At 44.8% G+C, this 19,875-nt stretch overlaps 1 protein-coding gene across 1 annotated transcript in view; it reads left to right on the top strand.

The window, feature by feature from the left end:
* Nucleotides 1-2,598: 2,598 nt before the first annotated feature.
* Nucleotides 2,599-19,875, top strand: part of LOC139415494 (ras-related protein Rab-15-like) — a 29,954-nt gene continuing 12,677 nt past the window's right edge. Inside the window, exon 1 of the mRNA XM_071163597.1 lies at nt 2,599-3,024. Within this exon, the coding sequence (XP_071019698.1) occupies nt 2,901-3,024 (124 nt within the window). The 5' untranslated portion in view covers nt 2,599-2,900. The remainder of the gene's footprint in view (nt 3,025-19,875) is intronic.

The following is a 19,875-nucleotide window of genomic DNA, read 5'->3' as shown; positions in this document are numbered from 1 at the left end:
AATTGATACTATAATTTTATATAGCAAATTTGAGGAAAACGCTACCGGAGTTCTATCAACACATTTACTGTAGGACTCGAGCTGCTAAAACACTCGACCACTGCTACTCCAACTTCCGGGATGCCTAGGAGGCCCTCCGACGCCCTCCCTTTGGCAAAACTCCATTTTGCTCATCCTTTCCTATAGGCAGAAACTCAAACAGGAAATACCCGTGCTAAGGTCTATTCAATGCTGGTTTGACCAATCGGAATCCATGCTTCAAGATTGTTTTGATCACGCGGATATGTTTCACTGATCACTGGGATATGTTTCAGCTGGTCTCTGAGAATAACATTGATGTATACACTGACACTGTGACTGAGTTCATCAGGAAGTGTATACCAGATGTTGCTCCCACTGTGACTATTAAAACCTACCCTAACCAGAAACCGTGGATAGATGGCAGCATTCTCACAAAACTGAAAGTGCGAACCACCACATTTAACTATGGCAAGGTGACTGGGAATATGGCAGAATACAAACAATGTAGTTATTCCCTCCGTAAGGCAATCAAACAGGCAAAACGTCAGTACAGAGACAAAGTGGATTCGCAATTTAACGGCTCAGTATGTGTCAGGGTCTACAGACAATCAAGGTTTACAAAGGGAAAACCAGCCACGTCGCGGATACTGACGTCTTGCTCCCGGACAAGCTAAACACCTTCTTCGCCCGCTTTGAGGATAACACAGTGCCACCGACAAGGCCCGCTCCCAAGGACTGTGGGCTCTCCTTATCCGTGGCTGACGTGAGTAAGACATTTAAACGTGTTAATCCTCGCAAGGCTGCCGGCCCAGACGGCATCCCTAGCCATGTCCTCAGAGCATGCAGACCAGCTGGCTGGAGTGTTTACGGACGTATTCAATCTTTCCCTATCCCAGTCTGCTGCCCCCACTTGCTTCAATATGTCCATCATTGTTCCTATACCCAAGAAAGCAAAGGTAACTTAACTAAATGACTATCGCCCCATAGCACTCACTTCTGTCATCATAAAGTGATTTGAGAGGTATATATGGAATATCTACATAGGCGCACAGAGGCCCATTATCAGCAACCATCACTCCTGTGTTCCAATGGCACATTGTGTTAGCTGATCCAAGTTAATAATTTTAAAAGGTTAATTGATCATTAGAAAACCCTTTTGTAATTTTGTTAGCAGAGCTGAAAACTGTTGTTCTGCTTAAAAGAAGCAATAAAACTGGCCTTCTTTAGATTAGTGTCTGGAGCATCAGCATTTGTGGGTTCAATTACAGGCTCGAAATAGACTCATCAGTCTATTCTTGTTCTGAGAAATTAAGACTATTCCATGCTAGAAATGTCCAATAAACGGAAGATCTCGTACAACACTATGTACTACTCCCTTCAGAGAACATCGCAAACTGTCTCTAACCAGAACAGAAAGAGGAGTGGGAGGCCCTGGTGCACAACTGAGCCAGAGGACAAGTACATTAGTGTGTCTAGTTTGAGAAACAGACGCCTCACAAGTCCTCAACTGGCAGCTTCATTAAATAGTACCCGCAAAACACCAGTCTCAACGTCAACAGTGAAGAGGCGACTCCGGGATGCTGGCCTTTTCAACAGTACAATGACCCAACACACCTCCGAGTTTAGTAAGGGCTATTTGAGAGTGACGGAGTGCTGCATCAGCAGACCAGACTTTTGACTGGTAAATACAATATAATTGTTTGTCTGTATATTCTGTCTATCATCTCTATATTCTGTTTATTGTGGCAGCACCATTTCACAGAGTCAAATTCCTGTACATGTGCAAATGTATTTGTTGAATAAAGCTGATTCTAACATGTTAGTTAGCCTGCTGAGTTGGTTTATCATATCAGTTTACATTCTATTATTAGGGACTGATTATGTAGTTAGTATGCCAAAAGTTCCCGGATGTTGTACATCGGCAAAATATGAAGTATACACACAGAGGACACTATTTCCGTACTTTAGGGCCCATAATGCAGTTCTTCAGGAAATGGGGGTTGCTTCAAATCGTTTTCAGATTTTAAGAAAATGGGGAAAAGGAAAATCTGACAACGCTCTGAGTTTACAAGTGCACTCTGGCACTCCACACCCAAAGTCGTAAAATGTCTAACTAGTCATTTGTTATGCTAACTAGCTAGCAAGAGGTTGCGTAGCAACAGCATCAACTTCCGGTAGACAGGCGAAGAGCTAGTACGCTCAACTGAAAGGATACTGTTCGTTGACAGTATACTAAAATAAACTAATAAATATTGTAATGAAACAGGCAGGTGGCAGGTCTCGAACCCTCGACCTTTGAGCCCGAGGCCCGGCGCGCTATCTACTGTGCCGCAAAAGCATGCTCGTGCGGCAGGGTCGTTACACTATGTAGTGTATATACTCATTAAGTATGTAGTATACAGTATGTTAGTATGGGTAGTCGAACACAGCTTCAATGTTTACTCACGCAATGTTTCATATTGCTCGCGCGCTCTATCTAATGCCCGTTAGACTTTTGAAACCGGATTTGACCCCATCCTCGTGCGTTGACGGTAATATCGAGAGAGGAAATAGGATGCTGCGGAGCGCGCATCCCCCGTCACCGCGCCCATCAGAAAAGAGGAGAGGGCTGTGGATGGAGGGAATCTGGTCCCTTCTCATATAACTACTCTTTGTTACCAAAGGAGACCGCTCCTGGTTTGATAGAAGAAAAGAGAGGTTCGAGCTTTCTCTCCCGTTTTTCGAAAGAAAATTAAAATACTACTTTATATTTTGGGCAGACATGGGCTGGGTTGTAGGTGGGTTGGGTTTAGGGTAGATATGGGCTGGGTTGTAGGTGTGTTGGGTTTGGTAATTCGTTGCTGAGTTAGCTGGCTTGCTGTTCTTATTTCTAAGACGCTATGGCTAAGCAGTATGATGTGCTCTTCCGACTCCTGCTTCTCGGTGATTCGGGGGTTGGGAAAACGTGTTTATTATGCAGATTCACGGACAACGAATTTCACCCGTCTCACATCTCCACAATCGGTAAGACCGCTTCTTTGATGCATGCATTATTTGAGGAAATCAGAATACACCTAATACGATCTGATTATCTCTAGGCTAAATAGTCTTATGGAATATGCTACTGGTGCTATATCATTAGCGTATTGAAATTATATTATTATGTACGGCCTACACTTCCTTTGTGCAGAATGTTGTTCGCAATTTGATATTATACATTTACAAATAGCCTATTATATTAAAATTATTTGGTGCTCTCTATTTCAAGGCACTATATATTTGCATTGTTATTCAGCTCTAAACTCGGATTAAAATAATAAATAGTTTATTTAATCGAAAACAAAAGGACAGGTGCAGGACAAATTAAAATAACCACTTGTGAGGGCATCCACTTGGCAAAAGATACAACTGTTCATACGATGTCCAGTAGCGTAATTAAAAGAGCCACAGTTGCTACCTGGATCCTGTGATAAATGGAATGCTACTATAGTTGCTATATGCAAACTATAAACACAATATTACATTTTGAAAATAACAAAATGCAACACAATACATGTTAACGTCAAAATGTTAGCAACTGTCAGAAAGATTTGGGGCACATGTGTCACAGTCATAGTGCTTCCTCTACTGGAAAAATGTGCAAAATGAAACTAAAGTGGAATTAAACTTTTTATGTGGGTTATACATCCTGTATATACCCTTTTACTGTGCTGCCATAGCATTTATATAACAGTAGCTCGACTTAATATAACAACACATACAAGTCTTTACAGCAGAAAATCGTCTAATTTCCCTTCTTCCACCTTGTATAGAGAAAACATTAAAGCAGTAGCCTATGGACCCAACCAGCCAGGCTCGGCCCCTAGAGTTAATCCGGACAGTCATAATGATTTTCACTAGTTAGAATTCAGTACATCTACAGCTTTCTTATTGAGGCCAGCAAATTTAGCTATCAGGACAGCTTTCTTCCCCCCCTTTATTTTTATTGAATTAGTCAAGTTAGTTAAGAACAAATTCTTATTTACAATGACAGCCTACCCCTTACGGCACTGGGCCAATTGTGCGCTGCTCTACGGGACTCCCAATCACAGCCAGATGTGATGCAGCCTGGATTTGAACCAGGTACTGCAGTGATGCCTCTTGCATTGAGATGCAGTGTCTTATATCACTGCACCACTCTGGAGCTTGAAACCAATCTCTCTCTCAGGACAGCCTTCTTCCCCCCTTTACCAATCTCTCTCTCAGGACAGCCTTCTTCCCCCCTTTACCAATCTCTCTCTCAGGGCAGCCTTCTTCCCCTTTACCAATCTCTCTCTCAGGGCAGCCTTCTTCCCCCCTTTACCAATCTCTCTCTCAGGACAGCCTTCTTCCCCCCTTTACCAATCTCTCTCTCAGGGCAGCCTTCTTCCCCCCTTTACCAATCTCTCTCTCAGGGCAGCCTTCTTCCCCCCTTTACCAATCTCTCTCTCAGAACAGCCTTCTTCCCCTTTACCAATCTCTCTCTCAGGACAGCCTTCTTCCCCTTTACCAATCTCTCTCTCAGAACAGCCTTCTTCCCCTTTACCAATCTCTCTCTCAGGACAGCCTTCTTCCCCTTTACCAATCTCTCTCTCAGGGCAGCCTTCTTCCCCCTTTACCAATCTCTCTCTCAGGACAGCCTTCTTCCCCCCCTTTACCAATCTCTCTCTCAGAACAGCCTTCTTCCCCCCCTTTACCAATCTCTCTCTCAGAACAGCCTTCTTCCCCTTTACCAATCTCTCTCTCAGGACAGCCTTCTTCCCCTTTACCAATCTCTCTCTCAGGGCAGCCTTCTTCCCCTTTACCAATCTCTCTCTCAGGACAGCCTTCTTCCCCCCTTTACCAATCTCTCTCTCAGGACAGCCTTCTTCCCCCCTTTACCAATCTCTCTGTCAGGACAGCCTTCTTCCCCCCTTTACCAATCTCTCTGTCAGGACAGCCTTCTTCCCCTTTACCAATCTCTCTGTCAGGACAGCCTTCTTCCCCCCTTTACCAATCTCTCTCTCAGGACAGCCTTCTTCCCCCCTTTACCAATCTCTCTCTCAGGACAGCCTTCTTCCCCCCTTTACCAATCTCTCTCTCAGGACAGCCTTCTTCCCCCCTTTACCAATCTCTCTGTCAGGACAGCCTTCTTCCCCTTTACCAATCTCTCTGTCAGGACAGCCTTCTTCCCCCCTTTACCAATCTCTCTCTCAGAACAGCCTTCTTCCCCCCTTTACCAATCTCTCTCTCAGGGCAGCCTTCTTCCCCCCTTTACCAATCTCTCTGTCAGGACAGCCTTCTTCCCCCCTTTACCAATCTCTCTCTCAGAACAGCCTTCTTCCCCCCTTTACCAATCTCTCTGTCAGGACAGCCTTCTTCCCCCTTTACCAATCTCTCTCTCTCTCAGGACAGCCTTCTTCCCCCCTTTACCAATCTCTCTGTCAGGACAGCCTTCTTCCCCTTTTTCCAATCTCTCTCTCAGGGCAGCCTTCTTCCCCCCTTTACCAATCTCTCTCTCAGGGCAGCCTTCTTCCCCCCCTTTACCAATCTCTCTCTCAGGGCAGCCTTCTTCCCCTTTTTCCAATCTCTCTCTCAGGGCAGCCTTCTTCCCCCCTTTACCAATCTCTCTCTCAGGGCAGCCTTCTTCCCCTTTACCAATCTCTCTCTCAGGACAGCCTTCTTCCCCTTTTTCCAATCTCTCTCTCAGGGCAGCCTTCTTCCCCCCATTTTACCAATCTCTCTCTCAGGGCAGCCTTCTTCCCCCCTTTACCAATCTCTCTCTCAGGGCAGCCTTCTTCCCCTTTACCAATCTCTCTCTCAGGACAGCCTTCTTCCCCTTTTTCCAATCTCTCTCTCAGGGCAGCCTTCTTCCCCCCCCTTTACCAATCTCTCTCTCAGGGCAGCCTTCTTCCCCCCTTTACCAATCTCTCTCTCAGGGCAGCCTTCTTCCCCCCTTTACCAATCTCTCTCTCAGGGCAGCCTTCTTCCCCTTTTTCCAATCGCTCTCTCAGGGCAGCCTTCTTCCCCCCCTTTACCAATCTCTCTCTCAGAACAGCCTTCTTCCCCTTTACCAATCTCTCTCTCAGGACAGCCTTCTTCCCCCCCCTTTACCAATCTCTCTCTCAGGACAGCCTTCTTCCCCCCCTTTACCAATCTCTCTCTCAGGACAGCCTTCTTCCCCCCCTTTACCAATCTCTCTCTCAGGGCAGCCTTCTTCCCCCCCTTTACCAATCTCTCTCTCAGGACAGCCTTTTTCCCCCTTTACCAATCTCAAGCATCGATCATCATGTCACCAGAATAAGACCCTCAATATTTATTGGAAAGGAGCATCAAGCTCATCACCGTGCACTTTCACCACCCTGGGAAGCTCATCACCGTGCACTTTCACCACCCTGTGAAGCTCATCACCCTGTGAAGCTCACCACCCTGGGAAGCTCATCACCGTGCACTTTCACCACCCTGTGAAGCTCACCACCCTGTGAAGCTCACCACCCTGTGAAGCTCATCATCATTTATTTAACCTGTAGCCTAATAAACTGCATGCTTTCTCGAGTCGTAGTGGGAGGACCACACACCATGTCATCACACAAGACTAAGTTGACTTCGATATGATGGTTATTATATCACTATTTCCGCATAAAGACGTTTCCACTGCCCTTTCTCGCATAATTCATTTCACAGATACAAAAAGATCCCACCGTGTCAAACAAAAAAAACTAATGATCTGTCGCCATTTATAAATGTATATACATTTATAATAAAACTTCCTGTTTCCATCACAGCTGCCGTGATTTATTTGTTATAAAGGTATGACTTTACATAAAAACTATGGATGGGAACTTGGTTAGTGACTGCTCATTGAACTCCACCTCCCATCGCAGAGAAATTCCAGACGGTGTCCCAAATGCCACCCTATTCCATTTGTAGTGCACTACTTTTGACAATATATTAAATAGGGTGCCACCTGGGAGGCATCCACACATCACCCACTGCAGAGGAAGGCAGTATTAGAGAAAGTCATTGGTTGGATTAAGGGTGCATCTATAGCCGGGCATCCCTGGTCTCTCACCTCTACGCATTGATTGGGAAAAGGAGACTTTAACTAGTAACTAGTCCCTATTTTTGTTTATCCGTTATTTTACCAGGTAAGTTGACTGAGAACACGTTCTCATTTGCAGCAACAACCTGGGGAATAGTTACAGGGGAGAGGAGGGGGATGAATGAGCCAATTGTAAACTGGGGATTATTAGGTGACCGTGATGGTTTGAGGGCCAGATTGGGAATTTAGCCAGGACACCGGGGTTAACTCTTATGATAAGTGCCATGGGATCTTTAATGACCTCAGAGAGTCAGGACACCTGTTTAACGTCCCATCCGAAAGACGGCACCCTACACAGGGCAGTGTCCCCAATCACTGCCCTGGGCCAATGGGATATTTTTTAGACCAGAGGAAAGAGTGCCCCCTACTGGCCCTCCAATACTGTACAGGCATGTTGGTCTACTAGACAAGGACATCTGACTGCAAAACAGGGACACAATAGGGATTAGTGTAATTCAATGTGTTTGCCTGTGCCAGCTTTTCATGTGTTGATAAATCGTCCTTGAATTCGAGTACATAAATCGTCCTTGAATCGTCCTTGAGTACATCATACAGTAGCAACCATTCTAGAATATAATATATTTGGGGAAAGTTCCAATTTCTAGAATAATGGTGATTGAGAATGCTTTACAGGATGCCAAATATCATACCCCCAAGATATGCTGACCTTTCACCATTATAATGATATGGGGGTATGATATTTGTGAGTCCACATTAATGTAGAATGGTTTATAAACATTCTATTCTTATTTACAATAAAAGTGACTCCAAAATGACACAGTACATTATCTACCATTAATAACCTGAAACGCAAGCAAAACAAACAGCAAATGTGTACAGTCATAAGCTTGATTTTTATTTATTTCACCTTTATTTAGCCAGGTAAGCTAGTTGAGAACAAGTTCTCATTTGCAACTGTGACCTGGCCAAGATAAAGCGTAGCAATTCGACACATACAGTGCCTTGCGAAAGTATTCGGCCCCCTTGAACTTTGCGACCTTTTGCCACATTTCAGGCTTCAAACATAAAGATATAAAACTGTATTTTTTTGTGAAGAATCAACAACAAGTGGGACACAATCATGAAGTGGAACAACATTTATTGGATATTTCAAACTTTTTTAACAAATCAAAAACTGAAAAATTGGGCGTGCAAAATTATTCAGCCCCTTTACTTTCAGTGCAGCAAACTCTCTCCAGAAGTTCAGTGAGGATCTCTGAATGATCCAATGTTGACCTAAATGACTAATGATGATAAATACAATCCACCTGTGTGTAATCAAGTCTCCGTATAAATGCACCTGCACTGTGATAGTCTCAGAGGTCCGTTAAAAGCGCAGAGAGCATCATGAAGAACAAGGAACACACCAGGCAGGTCCGAGATACTGAAAATAGCTGTGCAGCGACGCTCCCCATCCAACCTGACAGAGCTTGAGACGATCTGCAGAGAAGAATGGGAGAAACTCCCCAAATGCAGGTGTGCCAAGTTTGTAGCGTCATACCCAAGAAGAATCGAGGCTGTAATCGCTTCCAAAGGTGCTTCAGCAAAGTACTGAGTAAAGGGTCTGAATACTTACAGTATATAAATAAGGTATTTATGTTTTTAGTTTTTTTATACATTTTCAAACATTTCTACAAACCTGTTTTTGCTTTGTCATTATGGGGTATTATGTGTAGATTGATGAGAATGTAATCCATTTTAAAATAAGGCTGTAACGTAACAAGATATGCAGCAAAATATACAGTACCTGTCAAAAGTTTGGACACGCCTAGTCATTCAAGGGTTTTCCTTAATTCTGACTATTTTCTACATTGTAGAATAATAGTGAAGACATCAAAACTATGAAACAACACATATGGAATCATGTAGTAACCAAAAAAAGTGTTAAACAAATCAAAATATATTTGAGATTCTTCAAAGTAGACCCTCTTTGCCTTGATGACAGGTTTGCACACTCTTGGCATTCTCTCAACCAGCTTCATGAGGTAGTCACCTGGAATGCTTTCCAACAGTCTTGAAGAAGTTCCCACACATGCTGAGCACTTGTTGGCTGCTTTTCCTTCACTTTGCGGTCCAACTCATCCCAAACCATCCTAATTGGGTTGAGGTCAGATGATTGTGGAGGCCAGGTCATCTGATGCATCACTCTTCTTCTTGGTCAAATAGCCCTTACACAGCCTGGAGGTGTGTTTAGGGTCATTGTCCTGTAAAAAAACAAATGATTGGCCCACTTAGGGTTGCACATTTTGGGGAACATTCAGAGGTGGAAACTTTCTGTGGGAATTAACAGGAATATATGCAAATTAATATTATTACCATATAAATGTAGATGTTTTATGCATTGGATATATTTACCATATCATTTGGAGACAGACACATAAACCTTTTACCTTATCATAAGTAGACATAATTCAAATGATTAAATCCTTCCAATAGAAATAAAAAATCTATTTAGTTAAGAATTGAACTTTAAGTAAATGAGTTGACTCTTCACATGGGATGATTTCACTGAACAGCAAAAGAAAGGGAATATTGAATGATCCCCAATGATCCATCACATCTCCCAAACACGTTTTCAACATAATGTAAAATGATAGTCTAGGAACTAAAGCTTTGGTCGTCTTCCTCTCAGGCTTCCATGTCTTCTCCCTGGACCTCCTCAATGTCCACCTCTTGAACATCAGTCTTGAGGCCTCATCTTCACTGTCACTTTCCAACCTTGTTGAAGATGGCTCGTTGTCAGGCTCAAAAAACCTCAAAATTGCCCGGATGGCCACCAATTTTTCAACCCTTGTATTGGTCAGCCTGTTGCGTGCTTTGGTGTGTGTGTTCCCAAACAAGGACCAGTTGCGCTCTGAGGCGGCTGATGTTGGTGGTATTTGGAGGATGATGGAGGCAACAGGGGAAAGATCCACAAAGTGCCTTTCACCAGGTGGCTGATGAGATATGTTGGCACGACTGCCATATTGCATCTCCATCACTAAGCCCTTGCATGGAAGGTTACTTCGCCAGACTGCGTAGAACCTTGCCCTCATCCATGCCAAGGTGGCGAGACACGGTAGTGATGACACCATAGGCCTTGTTGATCTCTGCACCAGACAGGATGCTCTTGCCAGCATACTTGGGGTCCAACATGTACGCTGTGGTGTGTTTGGGATTCAGGCAGAGGTCTTCACGCTTTTTGATGTACAGTGGGGAGAACAAGTATTTGATACACTGCCGATTTTGCAGGTTTTTCTACTTATAAAGCATGTAGAGGTCTGTAATAAAACAAAAATCCAGAAAATCACATTGTATGATTTCTAAGTAATTCATTTGCATTTTATTGCATGACATAAGTATTTGATCACCTACCAACCAGTAAGAATTCTGTCTCTCACAGACCTGTTAGTTTTTCTTTAAGAAGCCCTCCTGTTCTCCACTCGTTACCTGTATAAAAGACACCTGTCCACACACTCAATCAACCAGAATCCAACCTCTCCACAATGTCCAAGACCAGAGAGCTGTGTAAGGACATCAGGGTTAAAGTGTAGACCTGCACAAGGCTGGGATGGGCTACAGGACAATAGGCAAGCAGCTTGGTGAGAAGGCAACAACTGTTGGAGCAATTATTAGAAAATGGAAGAAGTTCAAGATGACGGTCAATCACCCTCGGTCTGGGGCTCCATGCAAGCTCTCACCTCGTGGGGCATCAATGATCATGAGGGAGGTGAGGGATCAGCCCAGAACTACACGGCAGGACCTGGTCAATGACCTGAAGAGAGCTGGGACCACAGTCTCAAAGAAAACCATTAGTAACACACTACGCCGTCATGGATTAAAATCCTGCAGCAGACGCAGGGTCCCCCTGCTCAAGCCAGCGCATGTCCAGGCCCGTCTGAAGTTTGCCAATGACCATCTGGATGATCCAGAGGAGGAATGGGAGAAGGTCATGTGGTCTGATGAGACTAAACTCCACTTGCCGTGTTTGGAGGAAGAAGAAGGATGAGTACAACCCCAAGAACACCATCCCAACCGTGAAGCATGGAGGTGGAAACATCATTCTTTGGGGATGCTTTTCTGCAAAGGGGACAGGACGACTGCACCGTATTGAGGGTAGGATGGATGGGGCCATGTATCGCAAGATCTTGGCCAACAACCTCCTTCCCTCAGTAAGAGCATTGAATATGGGTCGTGGCTGGGTCTTCCAGCATGACAACGACCCAAAACACACAGCCAGGGCAACTAAGGAGTGGCTCCGTAATAGGAATCTCAAGGTCCTGGAGTGGCCTAGCCAGTCTCCAAACCTGAACCCAATAGAAAATCTTTGGAGGGAGCTGAAAGTCTGTATTGCCCAGCATATTGCCCAGCGACAGCCCCGAAACCTGAAGGATCTGGAGAAGGTCTGTATGGAGGAGTGGGCTGCAGTGTGTGCAAACCTTGTCAAGAACTACAGGAAATGTATGATCTCTGTAATTGCAAACAAAGGTTTCTGTACCAAATATTAAGTTATGCTTTTCTGATGTATCAAATACTTATGTCATGCAATGAAATGAAAATTGTATGATTTTTTTTGTATGATTTTTTGTTTTAGATTCCGTCTCTCACAGTTGAAGTGTACCTATGATAAAAATTACAGACCTCTACATGTTTTGTAGGTAGGAACACCTGCAAAATCGGCAGTGTATCAAATTCTTGTTCTCCCCACTGTTTTTCAAAACTGCAGTTTCCTCTGCTTGGAGCAACACTGAAGTGGGCAGGGCAGTACGAATTTCTTCTCTTACATCTGCAAGCAGAGTCTGAACATCAGACAGGATGGCATTGTCTCCCTCAATCCGTGCCATGGCTACTGCTATAGGTTTCAGGAGTTTCAGGCTGCTTACCACTCTCTCCCAAAATACATCATCCAGGAGGATCCTCTTGTTGGGGCTGTCCATATCGGTAACAATGAACTTAGGTGTACATATACTTTGATACAACTATAGGCTACTGGGTAAATATAGGCTGCTGTTAACACTTAATAGGTCTGATGGTTCTAAGGCACTGAATTGCAGCGTCCCTCCAACCCCGGGTTCGATTCCAGGCTGGGAGAGCCATGAGACGGCGCACAATTGACCCTGCGTTGTCTGGGTTAGCAAAGGGTTTGCCGGACGGAATTACCTTGTCCCATCGCGATCAAGTGACTCCTTGTGGCGGGCCGGGCGCCTGCAAGCTGACTCCGGTCGCCAGTTGGACGGTGTTCCCTCCGACACATTGGTGCGGTTGGCTTCCGGGGTTAAGCGAGCAGTGTGTCAAGAAGCAGTGCGGCTTGGCTGGGTGGTGTTTCGGAGGACGCGTGACTCTCGACCTTCGCCTCTCCCGAGTCCGTTGGGGAGTTGCAGCGATTTAGGAGAAAAAGGGGCAGATAGAGAAGAAAGAAAGAAAAACGATGGTCATCGGCTTTTTGACTGTTTTGACTTTAAGACTTCTTGGACTACAAGTCAACCTTTAGGCTAGCCTGGGCACCAGTCTGTTTGTACCATCATGCCACTCACATGGAGTTGACATGTTATTACAAACATATCTGGGACCAAGCTGCACTACCTTAAGACCACTCTCACATAAACCTACTTTGTGAGTGTATATGATTGTAAGAAGCTTTTTTTATACCGTACGCTTGAGAATTACATTGCTTTGAGGTATTCCTTCATTTCCTTGAGGTCTGTAATTTGCTAAAATAGGTGGGCCAATTCCATTTTATTTGGAACGGCAAGCAAGACTAAATTAAACAGACCTATTTATATAATAAATATGAATTCGGAGGGCAGAAATTCTTAAATATTAAATCATTAGACCTCTCACTAAAGACTTCTGTCATACAAAAGTTATACTTAAATCCGAACTGGTTCTCTAGCAGATTAGGAAGAATGTCTCACCCCATGTTCAAGAATGGCCTTTCCCCCTTTATTCACATTACAACCTGTCACTTTCCATTATTTGAAAATGAAACAATCTAAAAAATATTGCTATTTTTAAAACAAGCCTTAGAAAGTTGGTTGCAATTTTAGTTTAATCCACCTGAAAAGAATGAACAAATATTACAACACATATTGTGGTTCAACTCAAATATACTAATTGATATTTTTTTTTAAATGCAATTATATATATATATATAATTTAAAAAAATCTTTTTTATATATATATATTATAGGCTACTATATATTATATATATATTTGTCAATTATATCATAAATAGGACTGGTGGAGTTATGTCACACATGCAGCTAACACAAATATATGGAAATGTCTGATCTATCCAAAATTACAACCAACTATTGCAGCATTACTGTAAAAATGAAAGATGCAAGTGGAAGGATCTTGGATGCACCGATCCCATGACACATGGTTTATGAACTGATACGCAAAACAATGCCGGATTCAAAACGTATATATTTACCCCCCCCCCCAAAAAAAAATATATGGGGGATTGGAAATGACGCAGACAATTACATTGATGGAAGCTACAATCTATCTGCAATATTTAAAGCTGATCTTCCCTTAAAAATAATACAAATAAATAAAAAAAGATCGCTGGGCCAAGACTTCCCATTCATTTAGATGACGTCGTAGAAGCTACGTTTACTTTGAAACCTGAACTTCACTCATTTCCAAATCACTGAACGCATGGATGACTCCAGGACAGAAGCAAAAGGCATAGAAAAGAGGGATAGAGAAAGATCGGGAGAACGAGAAACATAGCGAGAGGGTATGAGAGAGAGAGAGAGAATCAAGCGGTGGATCGATAAGAATAGAAAGAGGGTAGGGAAGAGAGAGATTTAAGGGGTGGATCGATAAGAATAGAAAGAGGGTAGGGTAGAGAGAGAGAGATTCAAGGGGTGGATCGATAAGAATAGAAAGAGGGTAGGGAAGAGAGAGAGATTTAAGGGGTGGATCGATAAGAATAGAAAGAGGGTAGGGTAGAGAGAGAGATTTAAGGGGTGGATCGATAAGAATAGAAAGAGGGTAGGGTAGAGAGAGATTTAAGGGGTGGATCGATAAGAATAGAAAGAGGGGAGGGTAGAGAGAGATTCAAGGGGTGGATCGATAAGAATAGAAAGAGGGTAGGGTAGAGAGAGAGATTTAAGGGGTGGATCGATAAGAATAGAAAGAGGGGAGGAGAAGAGAGAGAGATTCAAGGGGTGGATAGATAAGAATAGAAAGAGGGTAGGGAAGAGAGAGAGATTCAAGGGGTGGATCGATAAGAATAGAAAGAGGGGAGGGTAGAAAGAGAGATTCAAGGGGTGGATCGATAAGAATAGAAAGAGGGGAGGAGAAGAGAGAGAGATTCAAGGGGTGGATAGATAAGAATAGAAAGAGGGTAGGGAAGAGAGAGAGATTCAAGGGGTGGATCGATAAGAATAGAAAGAGGGGATGGTAGAGAGAGAGATTCAAGGGGTGGATCGATAAGAATAGAAAGAGGGGAGGAGAAGAGAGAGAGATTCAAGGGGTGGATAGATAAGAATAGAAAGAGGGTAGGGAAGAGAGAGAGATTCAAGGGGTGGATCGATAAGAATAGAAAGAGGGGAGGGTAGAGAGAGAGATTCAAGGGGTGGATCGATAAGAATAGAAAGAGGGGAGGGTAGAGAGAGAGATTCAAGGGGTGGATCGATAAGAATAGAAAGAGGGTAGGGTAGAGAGAGAGATTCAAGGGGTGGATCGATAAGAATAGAAAGAGGGTAGGGAAGAGAGAGAGATTCAAGGGGTGGATCGATAAGAATAGAAAGAGGGAGGAGAAGAGAGGTGCTTGGAGAGAAGCATCCTAGAAAGGGAGAGGGAGATGCTTCCCAGCCCCAGGCAATGCAGGCCAGTGACTGTGATGATGTTAATGGCCTTTCACTGTGCCACTGTCTGCATACTCCCTCCCTCCTTAAGCTTACCGTATGCTTCCCAGTCCAAACAGTTTGCGCATATATCATGACAACATTTGGTACATTTTTGTTCGGTAGTGTTCAGGCAAGCATTATTGTTTTATTTTTTTGAGGATGGTCGAAGTTCGGTAGCCGGAATTTCGTTTTTCAACCAAAGGGTTTTTTAAGGGAGTATGTGAGGCACAGATGTTAGTTTTGCCAAGCCGAGATCTGCTAGGAGCAAACCAAAACCTAGTGCGTCTACGCCTTTACTCTCTAGTAGTCACACAGTCCTGGTCAGACAGCAGGCCGCTTCACTGTTTTCAAAGGCCTCTCAGTCGCTCCGTCTCTCACTGAAGTGGAGTGAACTCCAGTCTTGGCCCAGGACTGTGAGAGCATGTCTGTAGTGTTTTAGATGAGATGAGTGCCTGAGACTGATTCAAGCGGCAGTTTGAATGGCAGTTTGAAAAGTTGGCCTCTGAGAGTGCCTCTCGTCGTCGATAGTATTTTAGATGAGATATGCGTAACGAGATAAGGCTTGTTCAGAGGGCCCAGTCAGAGGGCCCAGTCAGAGGGCCCAGTCAGAGGGCCCAGTCAGAGGGCCAAGTCAGAGGACCCAGTCAGAGGACCCAGTCAGAGGACCCAGTCAGAGGGCCCAGTCAGAGGGCCCAGTCAGAGGGCCCAGTCAGAGGGCCCAGTCAGAGGGCCCAGTCAGAGGGCCCAGTCAGAGGGCCAAGTCAGAGGGCCAAGTCAGAGGGCCAAGTCAGAGGGCCCAGTCAGAGGACCCAGTCAGAGGACCCAGTCAGAGGGCCCAGTCAGAGGGCCCAGTCAGAGGGCCCAGTCAGAGGGCCCAGTCAGAGGGCCAAGTCAGAGGGCCAAGTCAGAGGGCCAAGTCAGAGGGCCCAGTCAGAGGGCCCAGTCAGAGGGCCCAGTCAGAGGGCCCAGTCAGAGGACCCATTCAACACACAAGGTAAATACTGTAGTATATCAGCCCCAGGCTCTACAGATAGGTTCAAGGGCATGTCCCTGGTTAAGTCTGAGGGTCTGACAGTGTGTCTACAGGCTCTACAGACGGGTTAAAGGGCATGTCACTGGTTAAGTCTGAGGGTGTGACAGTGTGTCTACAGGCTCTACAGACGGGGTAAAGGGCATGTCCCTGGTTAAGTCTGAGGGTGTGACAGTGTGTCTACAGGCTCTACAGACGGGTTCAAGGGCATGTCCCTGGTTAAGTCTGAGGGTGTGACAGTGTGTCTACAGGCTCTACAGACGGGTTCAAGGGCATGTCCCTGGTTAAGTCTGAGGGTCTGACAGTGTGTCTACAGGCTCTACAGACGGGTTCAAGGGCATGTCCCTGGTTAAGTCTGAGGGTGTGACAGTGTGTCTACAGGCTCTACAGACGGGGTAAAGGGCATGTCCCTGGTTAAGTCTGAGGGTGTGACAGTGTGTCTACAGGCTCTACAGACGGGTTAAAGGGCATGTCACTGGTTAAGTCTGAGGGTGTGACAGTGTGTCTACAGGCTCTACAGACGGGGTAAAGGGCATGTCCCTGGTTAAGTCTGAGGGTGTGACAGTGTGTCTACAGGCTCTACAGATAGGGTAAAGGGCATGTCCCTGGTTAAGTCTGAGGGTCTGACAGTGTGTCTACAGGCTCTACAGACGGGTTAAAGGGCATGTCCCTGGTTAAGTCTGAGGGTCTGACAGTGTGTCTACAGGCTCTACAGACGGGTTAAAGGGCATGTCCCTGGTTAAGTCTGAGGGTCTGACAGTGTGTCTACAGCAGGGGTGTCAAAGTCAAATGGACGGAGGGCCAAATAAAAAAATCAGCTACAAGACGAGGGCCGGACTGTTCGAATGTTCATTGAAAAATTTTTAAATGACGCGTATAGTCTAGTGAACCTAATTGAACCTACTGAAAACCTAACAAATATATTACAATATGATCAGATAAATAAAGCAATATTTTCTTATGGCTCTGTCAGTAATCTTTAATTTTCAACAGACACAAAAGACAAATTTCCTTTATATAAATATCCCCATAACATGAACATTAAATGAAAGAAACCGGTATTCAAGGCACCATCAGTAGACTATATTTTCTATTTTAGCAAAAGTGGGCTAAATTTACTTCAAAGAAAAAACAATAATAGCAATTTTCTATCATCCACTCAACTGAAATATTTTTAAAATATAATTGGATTGAAATACAAAAAAATAAAGTGCAAAAATCTATTAATCAAAAACAACACTTTGTTTAAGGAGAAGTAACATGCAGTGAAAACAAATATTAAATTTTAACTTTTAAACTTGAACTGAGTAAAAACTCTAAATATGTGATTGCACAGTAATGTTCACTTGTTTGAGGTTGAGGGTGATACTTGGTGGTGTCCCATCTTTTCCACAAGTTCATCAATGTTCGGGGTAAGGCTCTGAGCTGAAGAAATCCTCAGAATTGAGTGGAGGTGTTCAGCAGTAAGTCGACTTCTGTGTGATGTTTTGTTCAGGTTCATCAAAGAAAACAGTTGTTCACACAGGTATGTGCTGCCAAACATAGACAACGTTTGAGCAGCCTGGATGCGCAGCTGGGGCATTGTGCCGGGGAGGAAACGGGCGAACTCCGCAGCACCCACTGCCGCATATTTTGCCCTCAGTGCATCATTGCATTGGAGGTCAATCAACTCCATTTGGAGGTTTGGTGGTGAGCTTTCCACGTCAACAGCAAATGGGTTACCGAGCAGTTCCAACCTGCTTTTTTGTGCTTCAAAGTCAGCAAATCGGCGTCGAAAGTCAGCGGCAAGCATACCTATTTTATCAGCCAACTGTGTGCTCGGGAACGCACTGGTAGAGAGCTTCTCTTTCATGGTCTGGCAGCTGGGAAAGTGGCTCAAATTTTCTTTCCGCATCTGCGTCTCCCACAGAGTCAGTTTGGTTTTAAATGCCTTCACTGTACTGTACATATCAGAGATGACACGATCCCGACCCTGCAGCTGCAAGTTTATTGCATTCAGATGACTCGTAATGTCACACAGAAAAGCCATTTCACACAGAAACATTTCGTCTCGGAGTTGTGTTGTGTCTTTCCCTTTGCTGTCCAAGAACAGACAAATCTCCTCACGAAGCTCGAAACATCTTTGAAGCACCTTTCCCTGGCTTAGCCATCGCACCTCTGTGTGATAAGGCAAATCACCATGCTCCGTTTCTAACTCCGTCAGAAATGCCTTGAACTGGCGGTGATTCAAACCTTTGGCTCTGATAAAGTTAACTGTGTGCGTGATGATGCTCATTACATGCTCCATTTTCAAGGCTTTACCGCACAACGCTTCCTGGTGTATGATACAATGATAAGCTGTCAGCTCACCTGTCGCGTTTTCCTCTTGCATCTTTTCCCGTATCTTCGCCACCAGTCCGCTCCTGTGTCCACACATCGCAGGTGCTCCGTCGGTTGTCAAACCCACGAGTTTTTCCCAAGGCAGCTCCATCTCATTTACACATCTTGACACCTCTTCATACAAATCATGCCCCGTAGTTGTGCCATGCATAGGACGTAAAGCCAAAAACTCCTCTGTCACGCTTAGGTTGGAGTCCACTCCGCGGATGAAAATTGACAACTGGGCAATGTCAGAAATGTCGGTGCTCTCATCCACAGCCAAGGAATATGCAATAAAATCTTTTCCCTTTTTCACAAGCTGCTCTTTTAGATTGATGGACAACTGGTCTACTCTCTCGGCAATGGTGTTTCTGCTCAGACTCACATTTAAAAAGAGTTGCCTTTTTTCTGGGCAAACTTCGTCACAAACTTTAATCATGCAGTTTTTGATGAAATCCCCCTCCGTAAATGGCCGGGCTGATTTAGCGATCTCTTCTGCCAAAATAAAACTGGCCTTGACAGCAGCCTGGCCTTGTGATTTGGCTTTTTTGAACAGAGCCTGTCGAGATTTGAGGCCTCGTTTTAATTCCTCTGCCTTTTGTAGCCTTTGTTCCATGTCCATATTCTTGTTTTTGTCCGCGTGTTTCGTTTCATAATGTCGTCTCAGATTATACTCTTTCAGTACCGCCACACTTTCTCCACACAGAAGACACACAGGTTTTCCAGCTACCTTCGTGAACATATACTCCGACTCCCACCTTGTTTGAAACCCCCGGTTCTCAGTATCCACCTTCCGTTTTGCCATTTTTGATGGGTATCTGAAAGTTAATTTTACTGTGATGCTGACGACTGCTGTGCCAATAAATATTGAAATGAAGCAGCCTACTGCTCGGTGCGTCACCTTTGCATTGTGGGAAATGTAGTATTGGTGCGTGTAAAAGATCTGCGGGCTGCCGGCTTGCTGCGGGCCGGTTCTAATAATAAATCAAGATCATCCCAGGGGCCGTAAAAAACCTTCTTGCGGGCCGGATGTGGCCCGCGGGCCTTGACTCTGACATATGTGGTCTACAGGCTCTACAGACGGGTTAAAGGGCATGTCCCTGGTTAAGTCTGAGGGTCTGACAGTGTGTCTACAGATAGGTTCAAGGGCATGTCCCTGGTTAAGTCTGAGGGTGTGACAGTGTGTCTACAGGCTCTACAGACGGGTTCAAGGGCATGTCCCTGGTTAAGTCTGAGGGTGTGACAGTGTGTCTACAGGCTCTACAGACGGGTTCAAGGGCATGTCCCTGGTTAAGTCTGAGGGTGTGACAGTGTGTCTACAGGCTCTACAGACGGGTTAAAGGGCATGTCCCTGGTTAAGTCTGAGGGTGTGACAGTGTGTCTACAGGCTCTACAGACGGGTTAAAGGGCATGTCCCTGTTTAAGTCTGAGGGTGTGACAGTGTGTCTACAGGCTCTACAGACGGGTTAAAGGGCATGTCCCTGGTTAAGTCTGAGGGTGTGACAGTGTGTCTACAGGCTCTACAGACGGGTTAAAGGGCATGTCCC

The sequence above is a fragment of the Oncorhynchus clarkii genome, chromosome 8, assembly GCF_045791955.1.
Source record: "Oncorhynchus clarkii lewisi isolate Uvic-CL-2024 chromosome 8, UVic_Ocla_1.0, whole genome shotgun sequence".
Lineage (NCBI taxonomy): Eukaryota > Metazoa > Chordata > Actinopteri > Salmoniformes > Salmonidae > Oncorhynchus > Oncorhynchus clarkii.
The sequence above is the reverse complement of the archived record's forward strand: the minus strand, read 5'-3'. Positions and strand labels throughout refer to the sequence as shown.